Source organism: Varroa destructor, unplaced genomic scaffold (genome assembly GCF_002443255.2).
Source record: "Varroa destructor unplaced genomic scaffold, Vdes_3.0 BEIS01000004.1, whole genome shotgun sequence".
NCBI lineage: Eukaryota > Metazoa > Arthropoda > Arachnida > Mesostigmata > Varroidae > Varroa > Varroa destructor.
This window is the reverse complement of record NW_019211457.1, coordinates 44,642,648-44,668,311: the sequence shown is the minus strand read 5'-3', so window position 1 is coordinate 44,668,311 and position 25,664 is coordinate 44,642,648. Positions and strand designations below refer to the sequence as shown.

The 25,664-nt window shown below is 42.0% G+C and overlaps 2 protein-coding genes across 12 annotated transcripts in view; one reads left to right on the top strand and one right to left on the bottom strand.

The window, feature by feature from the left end:
- Positions 1-238: 238 nt before the first annotated feature.
- Positions 239-23,867, top strand: LOC111250259 (uncharacterized). 5 transcript variants are annotated; one of them, XR_015326673.1, is made up of 5 exons: positions 239-729; positions 19,266-19,641; positions 22,389-22,505; positions 22,698-22,923; positions 23,726-23,867. XR_015326673.1 is itself a non-coding variant. In XM_086987484.1 (4 exons), exons 1-4 carry the CDS (start codon positions 712-714, stop codon positions 23,732-23,734), a joined length of 399 nt encoding a protein of 132 aa, XP_086843610.1. In that variant the 5' UTR covers positions 239-711; the 3' UTR covers positions 23,735-23,859. The 5 variants fall into 5 exon arrangements, 1 of the variants encoding a protein (XP_086843610.1); XR_002673259.2 differs by having other exon boundaries at positions 22,389-22,923; XR_015326674.1 differs by lacking the exon at positions 22,698-22,923 and having other exon boundaries at positions 23,726-23,859.
- LOC111250258 (tetratricopeptide repeat protein 39B-like) overlaps positions 3,535-25,664 on the bottom strand; it is a 164,128-nt gene continuing 141,998 nt past the window's right edge. For all 7 annotated transcript variants that reach the window (XM_022805179.2, XM_086987471.1, XM_086987472.1 and 4 more), the window contains 7 exons: positions 23,846-23,945; positions 18,553-18,730; positions 11,681-11,900; positions 9,596-9,878; positions 7,837-7,948; positions 6,207-6,324; positions 3,535-5,823 (listed from right to left, as the gene is read on the bottom strand). In XM_022805179.2, coding sequence (XP_022660914.1) covers positions 5,430-5,823; positions 6,207-6,324; positions 7,837-7,948; positions 9,596-9,878; positions 11,681-11,900; positions 18,553-18,730; positions 23,846-23,945 — 1,405 coding nt within the window. In that variant the 3' untranslated portion in view covers positions 3,535-5,429. The remainder of the gene's footprint in view (positions 5,824-6,206; positions 6,325-7,836; positions 7,949-9,595; positions 9,879-11,680; positions 11,901-18,552; positions 18,731-23,845; positions 23,946-25,664) is intronic.

Below are 25,664 nucleotides of genomic sequence, written 5' to 3'. Positions count from 1 at the left end.
AAACTTTCAATGACGTTTTTTAAAGCTTTAACAACAGTGAAGGACATACAGCTCAACACACTTACCTAAGAAATCGTATCCCACTGCTCATCGATATGATTTATATAATAATTTCTGTTCATTTGCGTTTTCGTTAAAATTATCTACATTATTCTATCAAACGATAAAGATCCGTCTACAATGAGAACAATCGATGTTTCAAATCATTTGTACGACACGCGTAGTGATCACCGTCCTTTATTTATGAAGTATTATTCTATGATTTTATATGTATATACACATTTAGAATAGCAGTACAATAATAATAGCAATAATACCATCTTATTTATACTTGCGTAGATTCCATAAGAATTTATAGTGATTCCGGTCCTGTTATATGTTATCTTCAGTTCCTTTTTTATTATCATTTTATTAAGATACTCTGTCGTTCCGTGTGTTTTTGCTCGTATATTGATTTATTTGTTTACTTCCTGCGGAACGCATCGTAACCTTTTTCATATTCAGGATCATCATTATCAGCTTCGTCATAAACGGCGGTATTTTTCAAATTTCAAACGACTAATTAACTCCCGCCTTTCTGCCAAGTGATTTCAACAAGTTTGCCCATTAACCCGTGAGGTGTTTGCTTGCACTGCTATCTATGTTTGCTGTACGCAGTAGCGGAGGCGCAAATCACAACATATCTAAATACTTCGTCAGATGTAATCATAGATGAAGTACGGCTTCGCGGTGCGTATAAGTGAATTTCATTTCTTCTAGAAAGATCTAGCGCTTGTCGAAAAATGAGACTATCGAAATAGGCTCCTCAGATTAAAGTAGATCAATTAAGCTGTGTTTTCAACACGCAAAAAACATATATAGAACACATGAAATAATGTGACGCCACAAGTTTCAATGGAAACGATAGTTAATCATAATAATATCTAGATTAATATTCTGTTCTGTTTCTCGTGGACAACGTGTTTAAATAAGCAAACCATTATTTTGGCAGATCTATCGGAGAATAGTATGTAATGGTTTTTCCACCAAGTCTGATTTAACAGTCGGCTGCAGATAGAGTTATAGTAACACGTTTACTGGCTGACAGCATAAAATAAGACATATGAAATCCAATGTCGGTTCTTCATTAAATCCGAATTTCGTCGACCATTATATCCAGCTCTTCGTATTCAGGGTGGTCAATTTGAATTAGTACAAATAAACCTAGCTGCAGCGGTAATAGGGACGCAAATGTGAATACTGATACATTTTTGAAAAATGTTTTCGAAAAATCTTTTCTCCTTGAAAGAGCACAAGAATATTACAGGGTTTCTCTACTTATGTTTTCTATTTCTCATCAACTTTTAATGGATTTATACTTAGTAGCCGCTATGGCTCAACTCGTTTATCATACAATCACCTAATTAATTAGAACGATGAGCCTTTTTTACTCTTATTGTCTCGTCTTTTTTCCTACATGTTGACATTGTGCTGCTTTCTTGTGCCTATCGGCTTCGATCATCGCAATATTTTGGTTTTTCGCTATTCAGTCCTAGCTGTGATTGTGTTGTTTTGCCGCTGACCTTCTTGAAGCCTAATAGGTTTCTGACGCGCTTACACAGAGTTCGAACCGTTCTTCCTACGGCACCTACTAGTATGATCACGTACTTTTATAATGATGTTTTCCTCTTTTGTTTTGATGGCTGTTCGTCTTGTATGGTTGTCTATTTGTGTAACTTGTTCCTTCTTGTGACCAAGTTCTGGTAAAAATGTATTTGGCCTCGTCGCGTACGTCTTTTTCTCAGTCGGGTCTGTGTATTTACAGAGCAAACAAACTGGCAGTTCGGCCTTTTTGCGTAGTTTATACATTAGAAAGTGTAATTGTCGACTTGAGTAACGGCGTTCTCATCAATATCATCGTTATACGATAATCACCATAATTACTATTATTATTACGCTATATATATATATATATATATATATATAGCATACACGTAAACGTGTATAGGCAATCAGTGATGACTTGAGTGTTTGCAAAAACATGGATTTCTCATTCTATGACAATATTTCACATTCGCAGACACGAACAAACTGACCGAAATGATAACGCAGTGACAATCGCTATCAAAGCTGAAATTAGAAGCTACATAAGTTATAGGAGCGTCCGCTCGGAGGATAGAGTCAACCACAGAAGCGTTTGGAATGGGAAGGCAGAAAATGCAGAAATGACTTCAGTGTCTTCTATTTAATATTGCTGAGTATACTGTTATCTATAGCATTTCTACTTTTTGTCTTTATATGTATATTTTTGCCTCTACCGCAAAGTACAGCATGAGATTTATATGGCTGTATATAGATTATTTATCTAGCGGGAGGAATTTCTAGCTTGATTGTTGCGCGTTGCTATTTCGTATTTCGACGAACGTTCGGATCCCTTGAATCCCCGGATCGCTCGGTGGTAGGAAAGGAGGACTGGTCAACATCATTTAAGATAGCGGGAAGATTGAATTTATTGAAAGAAATTCGCAGTCATAATAGCAAAAACTAAACTTTATTTTTAAGTCCGCACGTGCAAGAACGAATCAGTTAGCATGTGCTTATGGAGTTGAAAGTGGAAACCCTACAATCCCAACTGTCCCGTATTGCTTTTACACCATTTGGGTGCACAATGCACAGATGGGCACTGCTAGATAGTACAGGCCAGAGCCACTAACGTTGTATTTGCACTTTGACGACACGTGGGATCTCGCGGGAACTGGGCTGGGATTATCGCATCTGTGCTCCTGTCGAATTGTGCTATATATATATATATATATATATGTTTTATATATAAACATATATATATATATGTTTTATAGAGATGAATGTTTCGGAACCTTTGAACGCTTTGACGGATTCCTCTGTGGGGAGGGAAATCTAAGGGAATATTTATCGGGGTAGCAGTTCGGTTGAAATCAACTTCTTTTTCTCACTCGTCTTGCACTCGTAGCTTTTTTCATCTTTTATAACGTATTTATATATACTATGTATACGTTTCCGTGTGTAAAGGTACAGTTTTAACTACGTTTTCATACTTAGCAAAGTCCTTTAGCTTCGAGCCGATAGTGCGGCTCTTTTTTTCCCTTTCTGTATTCTTCGCACGGTTACCATCTAGGTTATACCGCTTCTCTTATCGCGATAATAGTACTATAATGTTTTTTTTTTTATTTTGGAGTATATGTCTCTCTATCTCTACAAGTATGCATATGTTATCTCGTGTAACTGCGAAGAAATTGTTGTTGCACTTAATTGTGTTAGCAGCCTCTAGGGTGAGCTATTGCGTGCGTTGCTTCCGCAGGAAGACAACGACTCCCTGGCGTACACGAACAGTTCTTTTCAATATTACCATTACTAATAATAATCAACGCTATCAATAGTATCCGCTAAGAGAAGGCACCTCGGTAGCATATGAATTGATTTTTGACCACTGATTCGCTATCAGCATTAGGCTCTACTGTCACCTTCGAGCACTACAGTTATATCTACCGTTGAATCGCATAAGAACTATCACCCATATATCGTTACTCAGTCTTTATTCGCTTCTATATAATATAATATCGAACTGTGCTAAGCAACTATACATTATATATTGACCTTTGTCAATGTTGAAGTATCGTCGAATGACGGTTACTTCAGTCATAGCATAATAATCTCGATAACATTAAATATAGCAATGATAAATGCATGCTCATCTACGATTAGTACTGTATGTGTTTCTTTTTTATATTTATATATATATACGAAAGTACGACACGGTCAATATTGGATTCAGTCGATATTTGGTAATAGTTGTTTTCACGTGATTTTTTTACCTATCGGTTTTTGAGTGCCGCAAGTGTCATAACTTGAACATAGGCATTGTGTGTTTGTAACCGATAAGGATATAGACGTTTCGCACAGATTACGGAAAACGGTACGACATTTCTAGACCCAGCGGCTGCGTGCGAGCAGATTTTCAATGCGATTAGGTTCGTTTACTCATCTGTTACCGAGAGCTGTATTCCTGCCAGCGTGTTCTTGTGTACGTGTCTGTTGCGTCTAGACTACACAAAAACTAGACGGCCGGGGAGGTGACCTCTCGATATTTACTAAGTTCTTTAATCTTAAAAGTTTTCGCAGTACAGATGATCACTTCATGAAAACTATATTTATTATCTTCGATTATAAGGCTGAATTTCGTGAGCAACCTACTAACAGCAAGCTATTCACTCTCGACAAATTATCTGTCAATAGAATTCGCCTAACACCCAGCGTGAACCAAACAACTGAGCGTTTTGTATGGTAGCAATCATACTAATCCTTATAAATCGTTTACTGATAAAGTAAATGAGCCTGTGGAAAATGTAAGATGTACGCGATGAATTCCTAATGTGTACTTTGTCCATAAAAGACGGGTTATGTTGGTGTCATCGTCGTCTGCTCTACTTCTTCGGCTATCAGTATTATTATCTTTGCTATAGCTTATAGTTGTGCATACCCAGGTGACCGAAAATTACCAACACAGTCGGAGCTGGCGACTTCGCTAATGGTAAACAAAAGAGGAAGGCGAGCTCTTGTCCAACGAAAAGTGTGTCACTCACCGAGAGCGGCTGACTCACGGATATCTCTATCTAGCTATCACTTAGAACAGTGCACGACTGCTTCGAAAGGAAGATCGAGGAACATTCGATCGCATCTGAAATCCCTGCGTATCCCCCTCCGCCCCACCAGGCGGCGTTGTCTGAACTGTTGCGAGAAACGCGATTATTGTTAATCTGTTATAGAAACGAGTGTTTAACACATTTCGTTCAGATCCTGTCTGCGACTTCTGACCTCTTTCCTGCCAATGACGAAAGCCGCCCGTTCAACGTGTGGTAGTTGCTTATACTAATGGTTAGCTTTTCTCGTCTGTATATTGTCATTTGTTCGCTGCAATCATCTCTACCGTATTCACAAATGTTGGACTCACATACACTAAGAGCACCCAAGGCCCGCGCGCACTGACCAACAGATTGCCCCTGCTCAACCGGCGATTTATACCTGCTGTAGACGAGAAGGCAACAAGTCAGGACGCTGTAGCTATCAGGTTAGCGCATACCGGCGCGGATATGCTCATCCGATCCGCCGAAAGATATACCAAATCGATCTCAGACCGAGATCCGATCTCTACGCCATCCATCATACGGATTACAGCACTTATAGTGCTCCGATCGGCGGTATGGGCGAGCCGACCAACGCTTAAGTACCATGTTAGAATATAGCCGTTCTGTTGGCTGATATAGACACATGCGCTCAAGGTGTCTGTACTCTCCTGTAATTCTCTTTTTATAATGATGTCTATACTTCCGGTGTCAGAACCGAATTCTTAATTTATAGTTGCTCTCATTGATACTGTGGATTTGGAAGTTTCGAGTTGCTCTCGCATCTGTCGTCTACTCGGTGACAGTCTGTACGGCGTTGGTGTTGTTGTTGATGCTGTTAGCCCCCAGTGGACACTTCTCCGGAACGCCTGGGCTGGTCGAAATGTAGGGAAAGTCCCCGATCACGGATCCTGGATGCATGGGCGTAGAAACTGGCGAGGAAAATGGAGATGAATTAGGTGATGGTGTCGTTGGTGTTGAGAGAAAGCCGGAACTCTTCATTGATTTGATGGCCGAGTGAATACGGAAGTGCACGAGTGACTCTAACAGATAGTCATGATATTGACTTCGGGACATGTCAAGGTACTCGCGAGACTTTTCGAACTGGTTCTGCTTAAGGAAGAGGTAGCCGAGTTCAGCGGCAGCAAACGGGGGCAGGTACGTATCGTCCTTAATCTGGGCTTCGCTGTTGGGGCAATGAAACACACAAGCGAAAAGAAGACGCGGCGAGTGAAAACCGTATCGAAGCTTATGATGCCTTGTTACTCTGTTTCAAGAGACAGTTTTCTAACATAAGTCGATCAATAAACTCTGGTGTATAGTTTTAGCACCAATTGTTTGTCTATAAACCGACCCAATGCAAAATGGTACAAAGCTTTTGCCAGTCGAAATATTCGTTTATCTTTTTAGAGGATAAAAAGGATGGCTTCGCAGGTTTAACGTTTTCTATACTTCCGAGCCAAAAAGCCAATCAGCAAGTTAGACGAATCCTCGTTTTTTTTCAACTGTGCTGGGTTAATCCGTTCAACGAGGATTCACCAAACACATATAATCCATGTAAATACTTACTACTCAAGGACCTCCTTGAAGCACTCTTCGGCCTGCAGATTGTGTCCCATATAACGCATACAGACACCTTTCAGGAGTACCGCAAGACAGTAGTCGTCGATATAGTTCTCCTCAGTATCTGCAAACAAAGAAAAAGAATAAAAAATTCCCGCCAAATATTGTATCCGTTTGTGTATGTATGCATACACTTTTACTCGAAATCGTCACTGTATAGTGGTTTCATCAGCTTAATCATCTTCGACGACGACGACAACACTTACGGCATCACCTAATCCCTAACCGCCTACACCTTTATTGTCACTGGTTACTTAATTGGGCGTCTAATTTTGACTTTTTCCTTTGGCCGGCTGGAGGCGCAGACCAACTTTCAGTAGCATTATGCCTTTACGTCCTTTAGAGCCATTATCAGCCCTGGAAGTCATCGTTATTGCGATGAAACGCACTTCTGTAAGCGTCGTTGTCCAGTCCACCAGACCATCTACTCCGCTCTCGAAAAGTGTTCAGACCCAGTTTAGTCTGAGCTCCCAGACCGGTCGCTACTCTAGATGAAAATGTTACGACTTTTTCGATGAGGTTTTTTGCTAGAAACAGCAATATCATAGCAGACCCATTAGGCAGCGAAGTTTCACCTCGCTTTGGCGAGCGCAAGCCTTTTGGTTCTGCCGTTCTAATCACATAGATCCACTAGCGCCACTGTGGCCGGATATATAAGGAAACAACGCAGCAGCGCTTTAGTAGCAAGAGCGAGTGGTTTCACTCGCGGAAACAGAGGAATAAGGTGGGTGTCTATGTAGGACGGAGCCATGTGTTGCTTCCAGAACTCTTACTTCTGTTACAACGACGTTATCAATAAGTGCATCTGGAATCCACCACTACCGGAGGCCAAGCGAGGGTTTTAACGATGCAGCTGCTAACTACCGTGTTTAATTTGCTACGGTGATGCTATGAGTCGAGGAAAGGACATTGGCTGATGTAAATACCTAGGATAGATCGGATCATGACTAGTGCATCCAAGTACAGAGTTCAGAATGGCAGATTAATAGTAAGAAGTGTGTACACGCATAAACAAGTATATATTGTTGATATTTCAATTTAGTCAGTCATTAAAAAATACCACTATGTGTTGCTTATTACTTGTCTTTTTACGGTCTCGTACCTATGTTGCAAACGCATGTTGTTCTTAAAAAATTGAAAAAGTGCGCCGATCCGTTAAAATCGGGTGTAAATTAATAGAAAAAAAAAAAAGTATTTGGGAACTATTATAAACTGATCCTTATATCGAAAGCCCATCTGGTTGACTTTAAGAAATAAACAGTGATTTTGTGAGAGACCTGGTTATGTCCGCTGTTTTTGTGGGCACACGAGGTCGCTTCCAGCAGACGTCTGGAGTTTTAAATCTGGTATTGTCGTAAAGTGTTGCTTCAGACGGCTGGCTTCCAGCACTTAAAAAAAAAACGTGTTCAAGTCAGGTTTCGAACCCACATCACATCAGACGTCTCTAAGCTTAGTAAGCGAGCTTCTTGCCGTTTCATTATGGGGATAGGCCACTTGAAACACCCAGCTATAATCAAAAGAAACACTCACCCATTTTGTATAGATAACTATGCCTATTCAATATTCCCAGTTTTACCTTTTAGCTGTTTGACACGAGGCAATTCAGCTTCGATATTTCCGAGAATGCTGAGGAGAAGTTGTCCGTTTTTGCCTATCATAGGGAAGCTGTTCCACGTGTACATCAACTCCTGCAACAGTGTACGAACACAAAGCAGCAAGCAGAAAAGAGCAAGCATATGAGAACGAAGTGTTAAGCAGAACTAAATGTGAGCTACCCTACTTATCCGAAATTCCGCGTCAAACGATTGCTGTTCCTTTTCTATTAGGTGTGCAGTCTCCCCAAGTGAAAATCAATCTGAAACTAGCCGGAACAGCCGTTATAAGCTAAATAAAACCGATCAGCCTACGGAGAACATCTACAAGTAAATACGTATAATTTAAGCGACAGCCTGAAAAATAGGAAAACAACTGACACGTTTTTGCACCTGAATATTTGTTCTGTTATGTTACTTATTTACCTATAGAGGATATTACATTTAATCAATTATGTGACTATTTAAAACAATTTAAATGTTTCAATCGAAGAGACGAGGCCAGCTTAGGTAGATGTTAGCAAATCCCCGTTAACAAACGAGGTAGGTCAACACAGATGCCTGAATTGCCCCCCAGATGTTAGACGAAGCGTATGCATGTCGAAAGTGATGTTCTCAAGAAATTTTCTCTGACCTTTCTGAGCGAATCTCGCTAAATTTTGTTTTTACTATGACATAAAGATTTCTAATGCGAGTTACCGTTGTATTTCGTTCTCTTTTTCCGCTTCTGATCGCCTGCCAGTGCGGTTATTCAGTTTAACGCGAACCAAACTCCCAAGATTAGTACAGGCTTAAGGTGGACGTCTAAGGAAAGATCAAAGGCGACACAGAAGCGGGCTAACCGAAAGAAACTGTGAGCACCAGCTGAGAGCAAAGTATAGCTTGCATATATACACTCTTTAATATTCACATATACGAACACTCCTTACATATAGCACACGAAAGCGGAGAAGCTAATGCTATGCTATGAACTTTGTACATCCGTTCTCTCTGGTTCACCACCATAACCGCCAACTCGTCTGCTGAACTGGGCTGGGCCGCAGGTCTGGTGGAGTGGGCAGCGTGTTCTCGACCTATTTGCAAGGTACGTCAGCCGAAAGAGCTAAATTAGAGAGCATGAAAGTATGGCACTATACCGAGAGTACGCTGTGGCGCTCCACTTTTCCCTTGCGTAACAGAAAGAATGTATGTATTAGTAAAACTCTAAGGTGTTCAAATGCATTTGAAAACACTTGCTGCAGTTTCTGTGGCTGCCGCTACTGCTGGTTCCAGCAGGCATTCATCTAGTAACAGTGACGTTTCCAAAGCCGCTCTGTTTAGCGGCGCACGTACTCTTCGCACAATAATAAAGAAGATTCAGCTAAGCAACTCAACGATCATGATGATTAGATACGATTGTTTGATAAATATGTAATCTAGTTGTTTCTTAAAGTCGTCCGGATCTTTACTTCGAAAATAATGAGCCACTTGTGAAATGAAATTAATAATTTTCGGCGCGCAAAAATCGAGATGCGACCGAGATCTAACTAAAATCCGCTCTAACAAAAAGTACGACATTCGATGTTTGCATAGGAGAACACCGCCAGCGTTTTTGCACTAGTGATTACGAAGTATAAACGTAACCTTTAAACTGTGTTTCGTGCCACTTCGCTGTTCAAGATTATCATTAAATAGGTGTGTACACGTATGTGTGCCTGTAATATACGCATTAACACTTGCAAAGATATCATTGGCTGTACGTACGATAGCAGGTAACAAAAGCCGGTTTCCTTGCTCGATAAATTTCTCCGATTTCTTGCATACAAACTTCTCGATCGGGATTGATTTGCCGGCAATGCGTTGTTTAAGAGCGGGCACGGCACGCATGTTAGCTACCACTTCGTCGAGCAATTCTGGTCGATTTTCTTCGATCATCTTCTGATAGAGACAGCAGGCGCGTATGTACTGATAGCATGCCTTGGACCAACGACAGCCATCCAGCAGGATGTCCGCGGTCCTAATGGCGTCATCCCACGCACCCTTGTACCTGAAAATCGTCGTAGAAATGTAACGATTGGTTACTTGCATAGAAGACCACCAGTATGACCTCCGGACACATGAGTGCTTCTTGTTCTGACAATGTGAAGATTGTATTTGGAGGAGCAAAAGAGGGTGATATGGTCTTCGTTCACTCAGATAGTCTCTTCGAGAGGGATTTGTGCGTACTAAACCTTATTTGTGGACACCTAACTGTGTACAGCGAAATTAGCGCCATATTAAATATGAAGTCGATGCCCTTTCATTAGCACTATTAATTAGCTAGTATGATAGAATCAAGTGCTCTTGTGGTGTCGACTGTAAGGTTTATTTAGGACCCGCAAAGTATACTTATGAATGTGATATTGTTGCCGCCGTCTACAAACAGCATTACTCGTCTTAGTTTTTCTATTTGCGTCTATACACAAATGACGTCCTTTTGCTCGGAAAACTACTTATTACTTAGACGTCGAAGGACGTAAATCTTCGTACGACATATTCCTTTGAAATACTGAGTGGCCATATCGTGAGTAAAAACTCGTACTGCGTACACTGAGTCTATGCCATCTTCTGGTATAACTAGGCACGTCTAACTTGATATCAGTGGGAATCTATGAAATTTTTGTATGCTTCACCCTGCCATTCTTCGTTTTGACGTTTAAAGGTGCAGTCATCAGAACGTCGCCGAATACGTGATGGATTTTCTCAGCTGCGTTGCACTCACATGCAGCGACTGTGTACGACGGATTTACGTACAAACAGAACAAGTGTTTGTTTTGCCTTATCAGTTTGCGATTTACGCTTGATCGTAAACAACGGTAGACGCGACGGTGACAAGATAGGCCTGTGTAACTTCACCCTAAAGTGGCATAGTGGCGTTATTATTTTTCTCTTGCTTCGACCACGCGTCGGAGATAAGGTAACATATTAGCACGATTTGTATATTACGGGTTATATGGGTCGAAATCCAAGCCAGTTGCTTCGCTGACATCATTTTCTCTTCTAATCCAACTTCCCCTTTCCGCCTTTATTACTTTCCAGTGTAACTTGATGTCCAATTGGGGGTCTAGGGACAACAGACATTGTGCCAATGGAAAACAGCCGAAGCCGCTTAGGTAGACACAAATAAAGAGCAACATTAATTAATTACAATATCCTAAAGAGATTCTTATGTTAAGTTGTCTCTGGCAATTCAACATTATTCTAATAATTGCATAATAATAATAATAATATGCAAACAAATACACCCCCAGTAGTGTCATTACCAATTATTAAATAATTATCGTAAATATGATAGGGAAATCTGCCCAGGGTATAAATACGAACTGCTCAATATGCATGATAGTGGAGGATACGAAAGGAAGTTTCTTGTGCACGGCAAACATTTCGGTTAATTATTAGGTGCCAGAATATGGTTGGCCCGATTCAAAACAAGATCATTTATTCAAAGAGTACTTCTACCGGAAAGCGTTCTGTAAATGTATGCCTACTTATGTATTGGTCGGCACTTAGTCACCGTGTTAGCCCTATGAGTGACATCTTACCGAACCCTAATAGATGAAAAACCGAGCCTTGGACAATTTTTCACGGGACGGCCCACGAATTTGAAACATCAGTGTTCACTTCCTATCTCCGATAATGACCTAAATCAATGTTATATTTGCTACGCATGGGGCAAAAGACCCCTATGTGTTTACTGTACACGAACAACAATCTACCCGACCGCAAATTTCTATAAATTTATCCTCTAACCTGCACAGTGTTCCAAGCTATAACGACCAACGGCGCTAGAAAAAACAAGGCAGGACTCACGTAAAGCACCACAGCTGTTCCCAATAGCAAATATAGTGAAAAGGAATCCATTCGTTTTGGGCGGCGATTGCATTCCTGTATTCTTGGATCGCGTTGTCGATGTCTCCCCGAACTTGGTATTGCCTGGCTTGGAAAAACATCGATAGCACGCCGTTTGGGTACTTCTTTAAAAGTCCGGTCACCAATTCCTGAGAAAGGTCGAGATCGCCGTCACCAAGTCCTATAAAGGGTCAACAATGGAAAAACAAAGGTCAACAGATGAGCAAAATACACAAAAACTGGGCCTGAATGGCCGTTACCACGTGATTTGTGTCCGAGAAACCTTACGAATATCACCATTTATGCATAACATTCACTAACCTTTTACCTATAAAGAGTCATGATCAGTTCTTGATTCATACATTTCACGCACGTGATTTTTACTATGCATGCAACTGGCCTTTATCCAAGACTATCATGCTAACTTTTCTGTTATAATCTAAAGCGGGTTTACTTGCTTAATCTAAACCCGAATGTTGGGTTACTCTGTTGCAGCTACTTTTGTTTCACTATTAGTTCCTTTTTTGTTGCAGCTCTTCCATCAGCTTGCTACAGGAAACCCATTGACCCGAGTCATCGAGTTGCACAGGGAAAATCATTATATATAATATTGTTGGGAAATTTGAATAAGTAAAGGTTTTAGCTAAAAAAAATACTTGTTTGCGCTGCTTTATTTGAGGAATTTAATAATATTGCAGTGATAATTCCGCTATTTGCTTTGACTGTTCAGTTTTTTTTAATTCAGGTATCCCACGATTGTCTTCTAGTTACTTAAGATCTTGTAGCAGGTGCTCCATACCTTTGTGTCAATTAGACCATATATCCATTGCAATTAACCCATCATCTCACTTGTTACGCCTTCGTCGTTATTTCGCTATCCTAGGCTGAAACAGATTTTCTTTTTCGGAATGATACCAGGCCAGTTGAGAAATCAATCGATGTGGGAACATTACTATTCTCTAGAAAGCTTTAATCGTACATGAAAGAGACCCCACATTTAGTTTCTTTCAGGAAATCAAAAAGACCTCTTTTTTTTTTTTATTTTTTCGAAAATACGAAAACAAAAAAGCTAACAACACATACAATGCTATGCTAACAAGTTAGCACTTGTTGTTGAGAAACTTTGTTCAAAATGATTGTTTTTTCGGTTTGAATCAGAATCTATAGAAGCGTGTTTTACATTTTTTTTTTAACATAAACGTGATATTTCTCAGACATGACGCTTTCATCGTGACTTTTACCTGGCAAAAGTCTATACAGAAAAAAATCCAAATAAAAAAATAGGTCATTCATATACACAGAGACTCACTAATTGAGGAGTATAAGGTAGTTCACTATTATGATTATTAGTATTATTACATCGTATTCTATCATGCCATAATTCTCTCTAATAAAGCCTTCAAAAGCTACAGGCTTTTGCCAATTCAAGATATAATAAGCCGCGAATATAGTACAAAACGTACTATATGTCCGTATATTGACCAAATGCATTTGGGTAGCAGCATGAGCACGGCCCAACCATTCAAGATCGAGACCATATACCCTTGAAAACGTGGGTAAAACCTAAGAAAGGCTGACGCGAAATTCCGGAAGTTAAGGCAACTTGGTCCTGGTAGGCATTTTCGAGGAATGCGGTTCAGTGTGTATCCTGAACTAACTAACTCACTCGCGGGCTAGCGGTCCGCCTATCATTCGGCTACGGTAACGTAGACAGGAGGGCGGCGAGCATCAAGGAACACCCCTTGAGAGGCGATGCAGTGAAGGCCGAGCCAGCGCCAGCCAGAGAAAACTATTATAATGCCCATAAAACATTTTCAAAAAGGGGTAGACTCAAGAGCAATAGACATATAGAGAAAAAAAAACGAACGACGGAGAGAACCTGTGTACGAGAAGCTGGAATATCAACTGCTGACTGTCCAGTTCATTCTGCTGATGGCGATGATCTCCTCAAAAATATTCAAAAGCAGGACCCATTCAAAGGCACGGATACTTCTACGCACGATCCCTTAGGTTAAAAAATAAGACGAGCTGAATTCTCTGATCTTAAGTCTCCTTCTTTGTTCAGTGCGTTTATACCTGTCACGGTTTAAATACTGTTTAATCTCGTACATAGCAATCCTACTATTTGTCATTGCTGAATTCCGTTGATTTACTATTATGTGCGTAGCTATAAGCTGGCTTAGCTGCCCGTATTTTGCTCTATCAGAGTCGCCAACCCAATACATTGGGATGCAAATATGGCTACATATTTCGTATTCAGGAGATTCCCCCAGGCATCTAATTTTTGAACAAGGATCGCACCCTTTTCAAAACCCCGTGATGCTAATCTGAACGTTTCGAGTCTTACGTTTGGCACCGCCGTTCGGCGTCCCAAAGATGGCTGGTTTCCAGCTATGTTTCTGCTCTTGGAATATATCTCTGATTCGAACCTAGGCCACTAATGATCCTTTAATCAGTGGCCAAATTCGTTGCTCTTTAAGCTATCACGGGAACATGGCGCTAATCTGTCACACTCAAAGCAAATGTGCTCACTGCCCTTTCATAGCTCACTATGGTAGCCTTACAAAACCGATGTACCGCCGCCCGTTGAGGACAGACGAGACCTAGTTCCTCATCTATGTGGGCCAAGGAACGCATACCAGATAACGACAAACAGTCGCGCAGACGCCTCCTCGTTCGCCCATTTGCTGATGTAGAGCTTTCATCAAAATTGAGTTGGAGAAGATGGCTAGGAATCTGGGAGGTGGAATAAAGAAACGATGATCAAAACGTGCACAATATTCATGATGCATAGCTCTGCTTTAAGCACCGTCTGCAGTTGACTTCTGTCTCTCGGACAATCATGTTCGTTTGGCTACGACTGCAAATGCCTCCGCAGCTACTCAGTGAAGTTTTCTGTATTTTCATCTGTGCTATTGTTACAGATCGTGCGGTAGCGTTGGCTTCAAGCTGCTCCGGTGGTGCCTGGTAGTCCAAGATGGGACAAGATTGGCGACGATGGCAGGCGTCTGCGCAAGCGGATGCTGAATAGCAAGCCGGCAAATTCCGGGTCAAATGACGCCATCGAGCAAACTTAGGATGTGCGAGAAGAAAAACGGGCTGCCAAGCCACGCGGAGAAGGGCCCGTAGAAAGAAGCTGAACTTAGCACGAAGTTCGGCAGCTGGCACAGTACCGACTGAGCCAAAGTGAACAACGTCCCACACGAGGAATACCTAACCTAAGCAAGAGAACGCCAAAACGCCAGCCGGTCTCCGTGAAACACAAAACGACGAGTCTCTTTAGATTAACAGCTGCTGCAGCTGCCACCGCCCCTACCACCACGACTGACTCAACCCCAGCTACTAATACCACTGTTCCTGTGGCCGCGAAAATTGGGTCTATGGCTGCGCTTGAACGGATTCATCTATATATATATACGACGGATCTATATATATATATATAGATATACGTACTTCTATACACGTCTGACACGTGCGTTTGATCCCTAAGGCTTCTCCCGATGCCTTTGCTTACCGCTATACTTTTCGAACCCTAAAAAGCTCAAAAACCAAGCCACAAGCAGCTAGGAGATTTGCAAGCGTAGATATAATGGTTAGCTAGTTAGCTACAGCATGTCGGAAGACTTCAGTTGAACGAATAGGTCATATTGCCGCGAACACCTGTGTTGTTGGTGCCTCGGAAGCGAAAATGCCATGCAGAACAGGCAACTACCTCTCAAAACTACAATTTTTTACGTTGTAAAATATCGGCACGTGCCGCTGTCAGTTTTGTGCTTCGGAGGTAGCTGTCGTACGGAATGCGATCGGCAAGTCGACTGAGCAGGCAGCTGGCTGTTTGCCTCAGCGGCGGCAAAAAAACAGAAGTAAATGCTAGAAGTAGCAGGTGTCCTCATACTTTTCTGGGCTCGAGCAAAGAGACAGGAATCGTCGGAACTGGTATGATTGTGCCCATGGTTTAAGTACACACTCATAGACGCAAGTGGAACTGCCGTAAGAACACGGCAGGCTTGAACAGGATTGCCTTGTAAGGCAACGCAGGACGGCGGGGATGCAGCGAACTAATTGTTGGGGTTGAAAAACATTTAGAGAGACAAATCAGGGCCAGGAGGCGAAATGAGCGCAAGAGAGCGTTCTTCAGTACAGTCTGCATGAACAAGGCCGCATGTCGTAGAGATGCTACAGGGTAAGCGGGAAGAAAGATGGAGCAAATGCGGGCGAACAGCCTTACAGAATTCCGAACACCCAACATCAGATAACAGACATGCATCGCTATTGTTCTAAAGTGAGTTCGGAGATACGCCCTTGGAGCGGTTCTGCATAACTACAGCTTGTCATAAAAAGCGTCCAAGGTAATACCACAAGCGCAAATATGTATAGATATAGGAAGGAAAAATATGGAAATAGGCAGGCTGCGGCTCGCTAACAGCGAGGACAGAGATTTGCATCGTGCAGGTAACTGGTAAGCCAAAGAAGGCCGAGATTACAGTAGATTTGGTATTTGCTTTGACGGATCGACAGTGTAAGTTACCGCACCAATCAATCGAGCAAGGGGCATGCCATGGCCAGAATAAATCTCTACCTAAAACTGTGGCTGCTTGTTAAGTAAATGCTGCATTTCTTTAACGTAGAAGATTTGAAGGAACTTGGGAGGTAGCGAAATCGATAGGGGCTTCGAGAGCCAAGAAATGCGCTTGTAGCGTTTATGGCGGTCTATTATCCATACCCTGGCCTTTTTCTTGCAGTGCCTAGAATCTTCGCCTTCGGTGCAAATGCTGTGTTTACGCCACAGTGGACGTAGAAAGCAGATCGGTATCTAACTAAAAATGGTCGACTTCAAGAAGGGATAAAAAGCATAATCTCATCTAGACTATGTCAATTACATTGTTGCGTCTTATTTAAATTTTCAATATTAATCTACCTGTAAGCGGAACAGACCGATTACATGAACTAATAAATGAGCTATCGTATATGAAACCGTAATTGCTTACATCAATAAAATGAGATACTACACTGAACTGCACCGCGTCAACGTCACACAGAGCACAAGCTGTCTTCGTGCGGAAAGATGATAACGTTTCAGGATGCGGTGACTAGCCACACGATAGTGGCGCTAATATTCATGCATAATTTATAGGATGCACGATAGCGTATGCATCGGATAGGCCAGAGTGTAGCGCAAACGTACAGCTAACAAAAATAGAACTGGCGCTTCTGTTCGACCACGAAGTCTAGCCCCGCCGTTCATTTCACACCATGAAAGCTTTCCCAACTTCATATATTTTTTATGCCGTTTTCGGTTAATATTTAATCTATTCGATTTTGAAATCTTCTTGCTCGACTGAAAAAATATACGTGATACGCGAAACGAGGCAATCAATGCTCAAAAATAGAAAACTTCAATTAACCTTATAAACACTATAAAATTTTGTCCCTTGCTTTAAATGTAGTAGCTTCATGCAATTTTTTTTTTAACTGTGACTATTTCTGCTGGTACACGTTTTCTATTCATTTGTTCTAATCCTTTCTTCTTAATACTCCGAGAAAGTCTACTCTTAGGCGTATTGCCTCTGTAGCAATACAACACTTTCAACCCACACATGGTAGGCATGATCGATATCATTCTGATAATCGTTGTTGTCAGATTATTTTGATCGGGGTCGATCCTCCGAAGTTTTCGCACCCGTTCCACTTGGCATCTGCTTCGGAGTACATTTATGCATTAACTCAACGTCAACCGTTAAACGTTTCGCTGCAATAGCTGTCTTTGCCATTCACCTATTGTCTGACCCCCGTCGGACCATTGATACTCCTACTCTCAACATTCCTTTCATCTGCCTTTGTCCTTAACAAAAGGCGACCAACCGACCATCGGCCGAATCGAAAAGGTCCTTAGCCTTTGTGCATCACTGTAGCCATTCATTGTATCCGCGCAGCCCGTCAGCTAACGACTTCAGCCAAAATAACCGCCAGCCACTAGCAACGACAAGCTACTAACAACAAGCAACCTGCAACGAAAACCGCGAAAAAGCACATACGCCTACTGATCACTTTGTCGTTCGAGTGTGCACTCGTCTTTAAGCGAGGAACTGGCTTCGCCGTCATTCCGGCTGCTACTGCTGCATTGTTTGTCATCGTGGGCGTCGTTATATGTCCGTAGTCGAGAACCCGGGGAATGGAAAATGGGCACAATAATGATAGCGATATCGCCTATGCTAAGTCGAATCGAGTGGAGCTAACTTGGCGGTGGGGGGCGATTCGTATCTTTAGAGGTAGATCCGGGAAACGACGAAAACATCTGGCCTAGCCCGAACGATAGGGGAAGACTCAGCATACGAACAATGGCACGTTGGAGACATTGACGGCAGTCGTAAAAACGAGACGATAGCTGGAACGAATTGAACAGTAACAGAGGAATTTTCAGAAAATCTCGAAGAAGAAAACAGGAATATAAGACGTCACAATCAAATAGACTGGGACATGCCGATTAGGTAGGGGCAGCTAAGGACGTTGGAGTATACAATCGAAAACATCCGGGCGAAGCGCTAGCGATGATGGTTACATCTTGAGGGATGTGGATGGTCGTCAAGTTGTTGTTTTTTAATTTACTCATTCTAATATTCTACGACGAAAAGGATCTGCTCAGATACGGCTCACGTGTGATGGCGATAGAGAAAACATCAAATGTTGCGCGGCGTCTGCTAAACGTGAGAAGAAGTTTTAGACAATAGGAATAATTCCTGCTGCGTATATTATTATGTTATTACGTTACTTTGTTAGCTTTCTCCTTTTGTATATTGCATAGGCAAGAATGTGAAAGGTATAAGTATACGTACCGAGGATAAAAAGGATGAAAGTATGGTAGGTAATTAGGACAATACTACAAAGAGGACCGCGCAACGTGTCCCATTGGCGGCAACCGATCTCGAGCTCTTGTAGTCCGAGTTGCTTATTCCCTGAGAAGCCGATGAACTCTAGCAGCTTCAGAATACGTGTTGGCAGCTGAGAAATCATCTGAAATGTGCCACAATGGCAAAGCAAAAGAAATGACAGGACACATTTTATTAGAAGTCGATGGGTATGGGAAAAATTAAGTAGAAATTACTAAATTTCTACTTAAATCAAATTGAAAGAAAAAAATGGCCACCTGTTAACCCTTGGTTGTATAATAGATCGTAAATACAATAGGCTGACTACACTATGGGTATATCGCGTTAAATTAACTCTGATAGGTTCTCAGTAAAGTGTTTGTCACGTCCATAGTTCTTATTTTCATTTACTTAACGGTGAAGTTACCTATCTCGTATAAGTATCTTGGAATTTATTAGCCAAACAGATCGCCTCGTTGTTTGATTATAACTTAACGATTCTTATCATTCATAAGCAATAGCAGTTCGGCAATCCTGCGCACTGCTAGCCAAGGTAGCGACGGAAAAACATCAAACAATGGAGCTGCTATGCTCGACGTTTATCTATGCTACTTATTCATAGCTCTTTGCTATGCACGCACTTATCAGATGTAATCTCTGTTTGTCACTAAATTTTACAGGGGCATCCGCAGGATATTTGTTGCCAAGGGGACAGAATGCTTACAGCCTACTGGTACTGCCTATGCAGCCAAGCAGCTGCCAATACTTTCTCAGCATCATTCGACTTCTCACGCGATGAAAATTTGTCCTGTTACTACTATTACGGTACCGCAGGAGAGGTGATCGACAGAGCACGACAGAGATAGACAAGGTAACGAAAAGGTCAAAGAATATGTTCGAAGTTTCGGCATGCCTGTTGTGACGCCGAATACAACATGCTTTCATCATAGGAATGAAGTGATATCGACTACACCACAGCGGCTTTCGAGTCCACGAAGGCTCAGTAAAGTATCGTAGAAAAAGGCAAAAGGAATTTCGGGAACGGAGGCGACGACGGTGAGTGTTCTGTGAGAGAACATGTGCGATACGTACTTGTTTTCGTTCCTCAACTCTGTCTCCATGACCGTAGTAGAAACGCCTGAACGCCACTGTCGCGTCAATGCATGTTACAAATGAAGTGATGAAGTAGCGGCCGAGGCAACGTCTAGAACAACCGTAGTAGCAATAGAGACACGCCCTTTTCGCCTTTTCAGCATCATGACTGACATAGTGTGTACGTATCATCTGCCTTATGTTGGTGCCCAGCTCGGGAAAACAGTAGCTGGTAAGCTCTAAGGCAAAGTGTCGGCGATTTGTGTCAATCACCGGTGACGGCTTGGTTTTCTCATTCAGCTACTTTAACTTGCCTGACCGTTTACCTGATGCACAATGCAACTGGCTTTGTTGTCTTGTTGTATTTGAGCGAGGAATGAAGCCAAATTAACGGCGTAAACTCGTCAGCTCACGAATGTTAGCTAACGGTTGGCTATAGCCGAGACGAGAGGGTGGCGGCAATTGATTTGTTTTGTTGAGTTCCTCTTTCGCCCGCCCGTCATGACGTGCTATAAGAGTTGATGATGCTGGTGAGTGCTGGCGATGTACTAGTGGCATACATAACGATCGGTACTTAGAATATTAAGCTTACCAAGCTTGCGAATACATCGCAACCTAACATTGACATACAGTAATATGGCGAAAGTCAGCATCGACGACGCTCTGTGACGCTCAATCGACGTTGTCGCCACTGATTCCGCCCAGCGATAGCGAATATCTTTTTTCTTCTTTACCATGTAGCATAAGAGGTACTCAACGAACACAGACATACATTGGTGAGAGAGAGTCGGACATGCGGATCGTAGGAAAACAAAGGCGAACAATAGGCTTCTACGGTTGCTGCTGGTGTCGGCAAAGACTGCGCCATTACCATTGAGAGCCGTCACTCGTTGTTCCCATCGGAGCTGGCTGAGAGCTTGTCGTCGACACTGATCACGTCTTCAATATTGTGATGCCTATCGTAAGAGTATTGGCATCACTTCCGCTTTGTTCTACCCGTATGTTTGCCATAAGGAGCGTTTTTAGTAGGAGCACAAGAATCATCGACAAAGGACACAATACTTACAATAGGAAGAGTAGCAGCTGGTTGTCGTTCTTCGGAACTGCTTTACGCGCGCTTTTAACCGGATAATATTGCACGAATGAAAATTGGACTGATGGACCTCGAGAGAGTGAGTTGGAACGGCTGCACTCGAAAACGATTCCGATTAAAGTCTCGTTCAGTATAGAAGAAAATTCGCTAGGGTAACGTGCGGCGTAGAGATGCAACGATAAAACAAAAACAAACAAGCAAAGAAAGGACGATCTGGAAGGACTCAGGCTAGTCACGAAGCGCCATTGTGCGTCAACACCGTGATCATTTTCTTGTAGGCAGTATCGTTGCTACACGACGACCCTAGGCAGGAATTAAGGGAAGACCTCTTTAAGGCAGTTGCCTGTAACGATTGACGGAGCGCACGGAAATACAATGGCGTGGGGGACGTGCTTTTCCGTTATTTATGGCTTGTTGTAGTTGTTTCACGTTCAGGAGAAGGTCTAACATCTGGGAACGAAGCAGACAAGTGCCAATTGTAAAGGGGTAAATCAACCAGCAACAAACGCCGGATAGAAACGCACGTTGGGGTCGACGTATTATTACAATAACACGTAGATGCTACATGTATCAATGCTATATGAAGATGCGCACAGATTTGCATCTTATGCGGATCAAGCCATGAACACTTGATAATTAGCTGTTTAGATAAAGAGTGGAAGTCATTTCTATGGGCTACGAGGCATTTAAACATTTTTTTGAGCTACATCTTTTGTGCTTTTCAAGCTACTCACCATCTATCTATCTATCTACTAATCATACTAGCATAGAATTACGTGTCTACACTACTATAATATAATATATATGTATCTTTAACGATTTAGAACCGAATTTACGTAGACATCATTATCGAAACAGGACACAACGGTACATTAAGTCATGTTCTGGATTTCGTGACAGTGGCAGTATCTCAAAATACAAAAACTTTCTCGTTCATTAAGCGACATCGTCAAGTACTGCGAAGTTCCGTGTACGCGCATGAACATATATATATATACATTTAAGCTAATTATACAATTTGATTCAACATTATGTTTTCATATAATATGAGTTACGACGTCGTTCTAAATCGCTAATTATACAATTAGTGAGCCATCACGGTTCGGGTATACTTTATACTACGCAAATATATCGATATTCAACAGAATGATACTAGTAAATTAATAAGTTGTTAGCGTTTTTTTGCATATCTGCTAGCAAAAGTGTTAGTACCGATGTGTCCTAATTATCGCACAGGATCTTAAGTGATTTAAGGATAAGGATCATAAGTGATTTACACAGTTGCAGTAATCGCCCAGTAAAATGCGATTGAATCTAGTTAAATTTAAAGTCCGCCATCGATAACAATCCCTCTGTGTTGCAATATCGTCGCCGTAACGACCGTGACTGAACACTTTATCACTCAGGCCATTTTAGTCCACCGCACAAATATTCCGCCGACTGCCGACTTGAAAATATCGCAGATCGTACGTGACGCTTACGGATTTCACCCCCCCCTCCCTCCCCCCTCTCTCTCTCTCTCTCTCTCTCTCTCTTTGCTTGTTTATAATCCCTGCCACTTGGTCGCAGTTAGCGTGAAATGTCTTCTAATACTGTACTATCCCTCTCTTCTTTTTAGAAAATAACGCCGTCACGACATCATTACACCCCGAATTATTTTTGGCACCTGTCGACGATGAAGAATGACGGTACATTTCATGCAAGCGATTTATCATATCTCACAAGTATCCCGGAGGTAGGTAGAGAAAACTGTGCCGTCATAGCATGCTGTCATAGTCGTGTCAGACGACGAGCAAAAATCTATTAGGAGCCAGTGACTATATGAGTAAGCTGGACACTGTGAACGAGTCCTGCGAAATTCTCTACTCTGCTGTGTTTTGCTCTTGGATTTCTGTCATTTCCTTGTCCTCTCCGGGAAAACTGTCAGAGCTTTCCGATTCCAAAGCACATCGTAATTTAGCCGGATACTCTAAATCCGACAGCAATCTCTGAGGGATATAGAATCGGTTATTATCAGCTCATCAGAGGTCAGCGTGCTAGGATAAACAAGAATCGCAAGATTTGTGTGAAACCACAGTAAGCAAGCAAAACAGACACAGCAGAAAGAAACAGCTTTTGCTTCCAGCTAACAGCGTTCAACCTCTTCCTAAGTCGTAAGTCATCAAACTTTTTTAGTAGCATTAGGCCCTATAAGTTCTGGAGAAATGCTAGTGTCCGCCCTTTACGATGTAATTAACCCATTTCAAAAAGAACTGAGTGACTTTGACAGAAATCACCCAAAATCTACACAGCTTCGAGGTGTTCTACAAAAAAGGAAAATCAACAAAACCAATACGCCCACTACGTTGATACTGATTCCTAATATCAAACAGTCAGTTCATATAGGAATACAACAGCGAATAGCGAAACAACTAGCCATAACTACTGCTTTGTTTTGTACCTTAACAATTGAGAACGCGCCGCTTAGAGAAATATATATTTTTATTTATCTTAGACTTTGTTGCCCAAGCGATTTATGATGTAAGCGTATAATAATTTGACCCTTGTTATATTCGCGAGTATTCTGAGTAACTGTTCGCTAAGTTTCTAATCGCTTCAAACCATGACATCGAGCTTACGGGGACGTCGATCGGGACACCGAAGTGACTTCAAACACAGCAGGACAAGTCCGCGCATTTGTTACGCGCATAAATAGCATAAACAAACTACTCTCGGGGTGTCATCGATGTTGACAATCTGTCACCCCGCAATTTATTAGCACTAGAAGCGCTGCTTTTAAGGTTGCTATGCCCTCTTGTTAGTACTATGAGCTCTTGACTAATAAAAAGGCCTAGCGTCGCGCGACAATCAAGATAATTTGCCGCGAAATATCATTTAGGTCGTTATTTAATCCTGTAACAGTCGAAAGTGCCTTGTTTTCGATTTCACATATCTATTTTGACGTCTTGTTCACAGTGTATCTAGCTGGCAGCGTTTTGAGGTCCGTTCAGGATAATCCAGCGTTACACCCTGACACGTTTGGCACGTTTATGCCTAAGAAATAGGGGATTCGCAAACACGCGTTCGGGAACTTACCAGATTGAAGGCTCCAACTCCCATATGGACGCCGCTCTCGAAGTGCCGTTTCTCACGGGAATCCTCCCAACTTCGCGTTGCCAGCATTTGCATACATTCCCTATAATTAATATAGCAATAATGCAAGTAATACATGAATACGTGATATTTTTTAATAAAGCTTATACTAGTCGCTTATTTGCCGGAGTGTCGAAACAAGAATCGATTATCTTTAAGTCAAAATTGAAGCAAAAACGTACTTTATAGTTTGAAACAATGTTAATAAATATGAGCCATTCTTATCGATAACACCTTGTCATTTCTCTGTTAAAACCATAATGCTATCATTATAGAGATAACCCCTGTGGCAAAAAATTTTGCCAAGTGATTCTTGCACTTTTCCATTGAAAAGAGACCAATGCAATTCGGAAAGTTCTGCAGAGATTGAAACAGATAATAGTCTAATGACTCAAGATCCGGGCTATACCGCGGAGGGGTCAAAATTTTCCATCTAAGTTCTCTCAACCTTTTTCACCTAGCTAAACATGTATATGGCCTGACATTACTATGCTAGAAAACAACACCTCCTATGTTCGTTAGTTCCGATTGATTTTTTTCAACGGTTTGTTGTCATTTGTGCTACACTAGATACTGTTGGCATACGGCTCAGATGCAGTCGAATATCTTTTCCGTCCCATATCAGCCTTTGTAATCCTGTCGACCCGATCCCACAGTTCGTGCTAGCAGACAAAACTGCTTATCTTGTTGCTTTTGCAACATGGCCTTTTGGCATTGTACACAGACTTATCAGAAGTAATCAGGAATTTCTGCACAGGTCGCTGGCCGGGCCCTCTATTTGCGCCGACATTCAACCATGTTTACGCTTGTTTTTTTTTTTTTATCTTTCTCTGGATAGTCCGTGCACTCACTCAGAACAACCTACTCAAATTCCATCGGACTTGCTCCATTGTCAGTCGTACGCCGCCGTTATTATAGGCTTGCAAACCGGTCTTTGAGACGTGAGTCCTCTAACGAGCTTTTCCAAGTACTCCCCAGATCCCACCAGCCCAAAGCGATTTAGCAGACAACAGCAGCAGCAGCAGCAGCGAATTCTCTTCTCCAGAAACAAAAGACGATGACACTGTTCGACGCAATAGCGAGGCTGCCTCTAAGTTTCACATTCTGCAGTGCAACGAACGACGTTAAGAACAACAGCAGCGGCCCGACCGTTTTCTGTTTCCTGCAACGCTGCATCTACAAGTGGTCGTACGAGAGTGAACTATTATGTCTGTAACGGAAGCGATGCCGAATGGCGGATTTTAGCAGGCGAATCCTGTCATCGACAAAAAAATGGCGGATTATGCCCGGCCCTGCGCTTTGTGACATGGTCAGTAGCAGTCAAAAGCCACTGCTACGTATCTCCCGGTGTCCGCCTAATTGCAGGGAAATCTCAAGCAACATAATGGATCTTCACTCAACGCCTATGTAGGTTAGGGGACATCGAGCAGCAGAATAGCGCTTTTTTCGATGTCCACTCAGGTTGTGGCGAAATCAGACCTATTGGAGGGAGGTAGAAGAACCTAGATCTACTAGCTGCTGTGCTATCCCAACTTCTGACCCAACCAGAAAAACTTATGATAACGATCAAGAGTAGCTAAACAAGCTGAGCTCAGAAGACGAGGCGGCGGCGCGGAATGCACTGCAGTAATCCACAGTGCCGAAGAACGTTGCTCTAGAATTGTCCCAGGTTGAGGTAAACAGAACTTAAGCCATGGATACTGCCTAATAATTATGTTTTTAATTAGCTTTCGAGCTAGTCCATCCAGTTTCCATGTTTTGG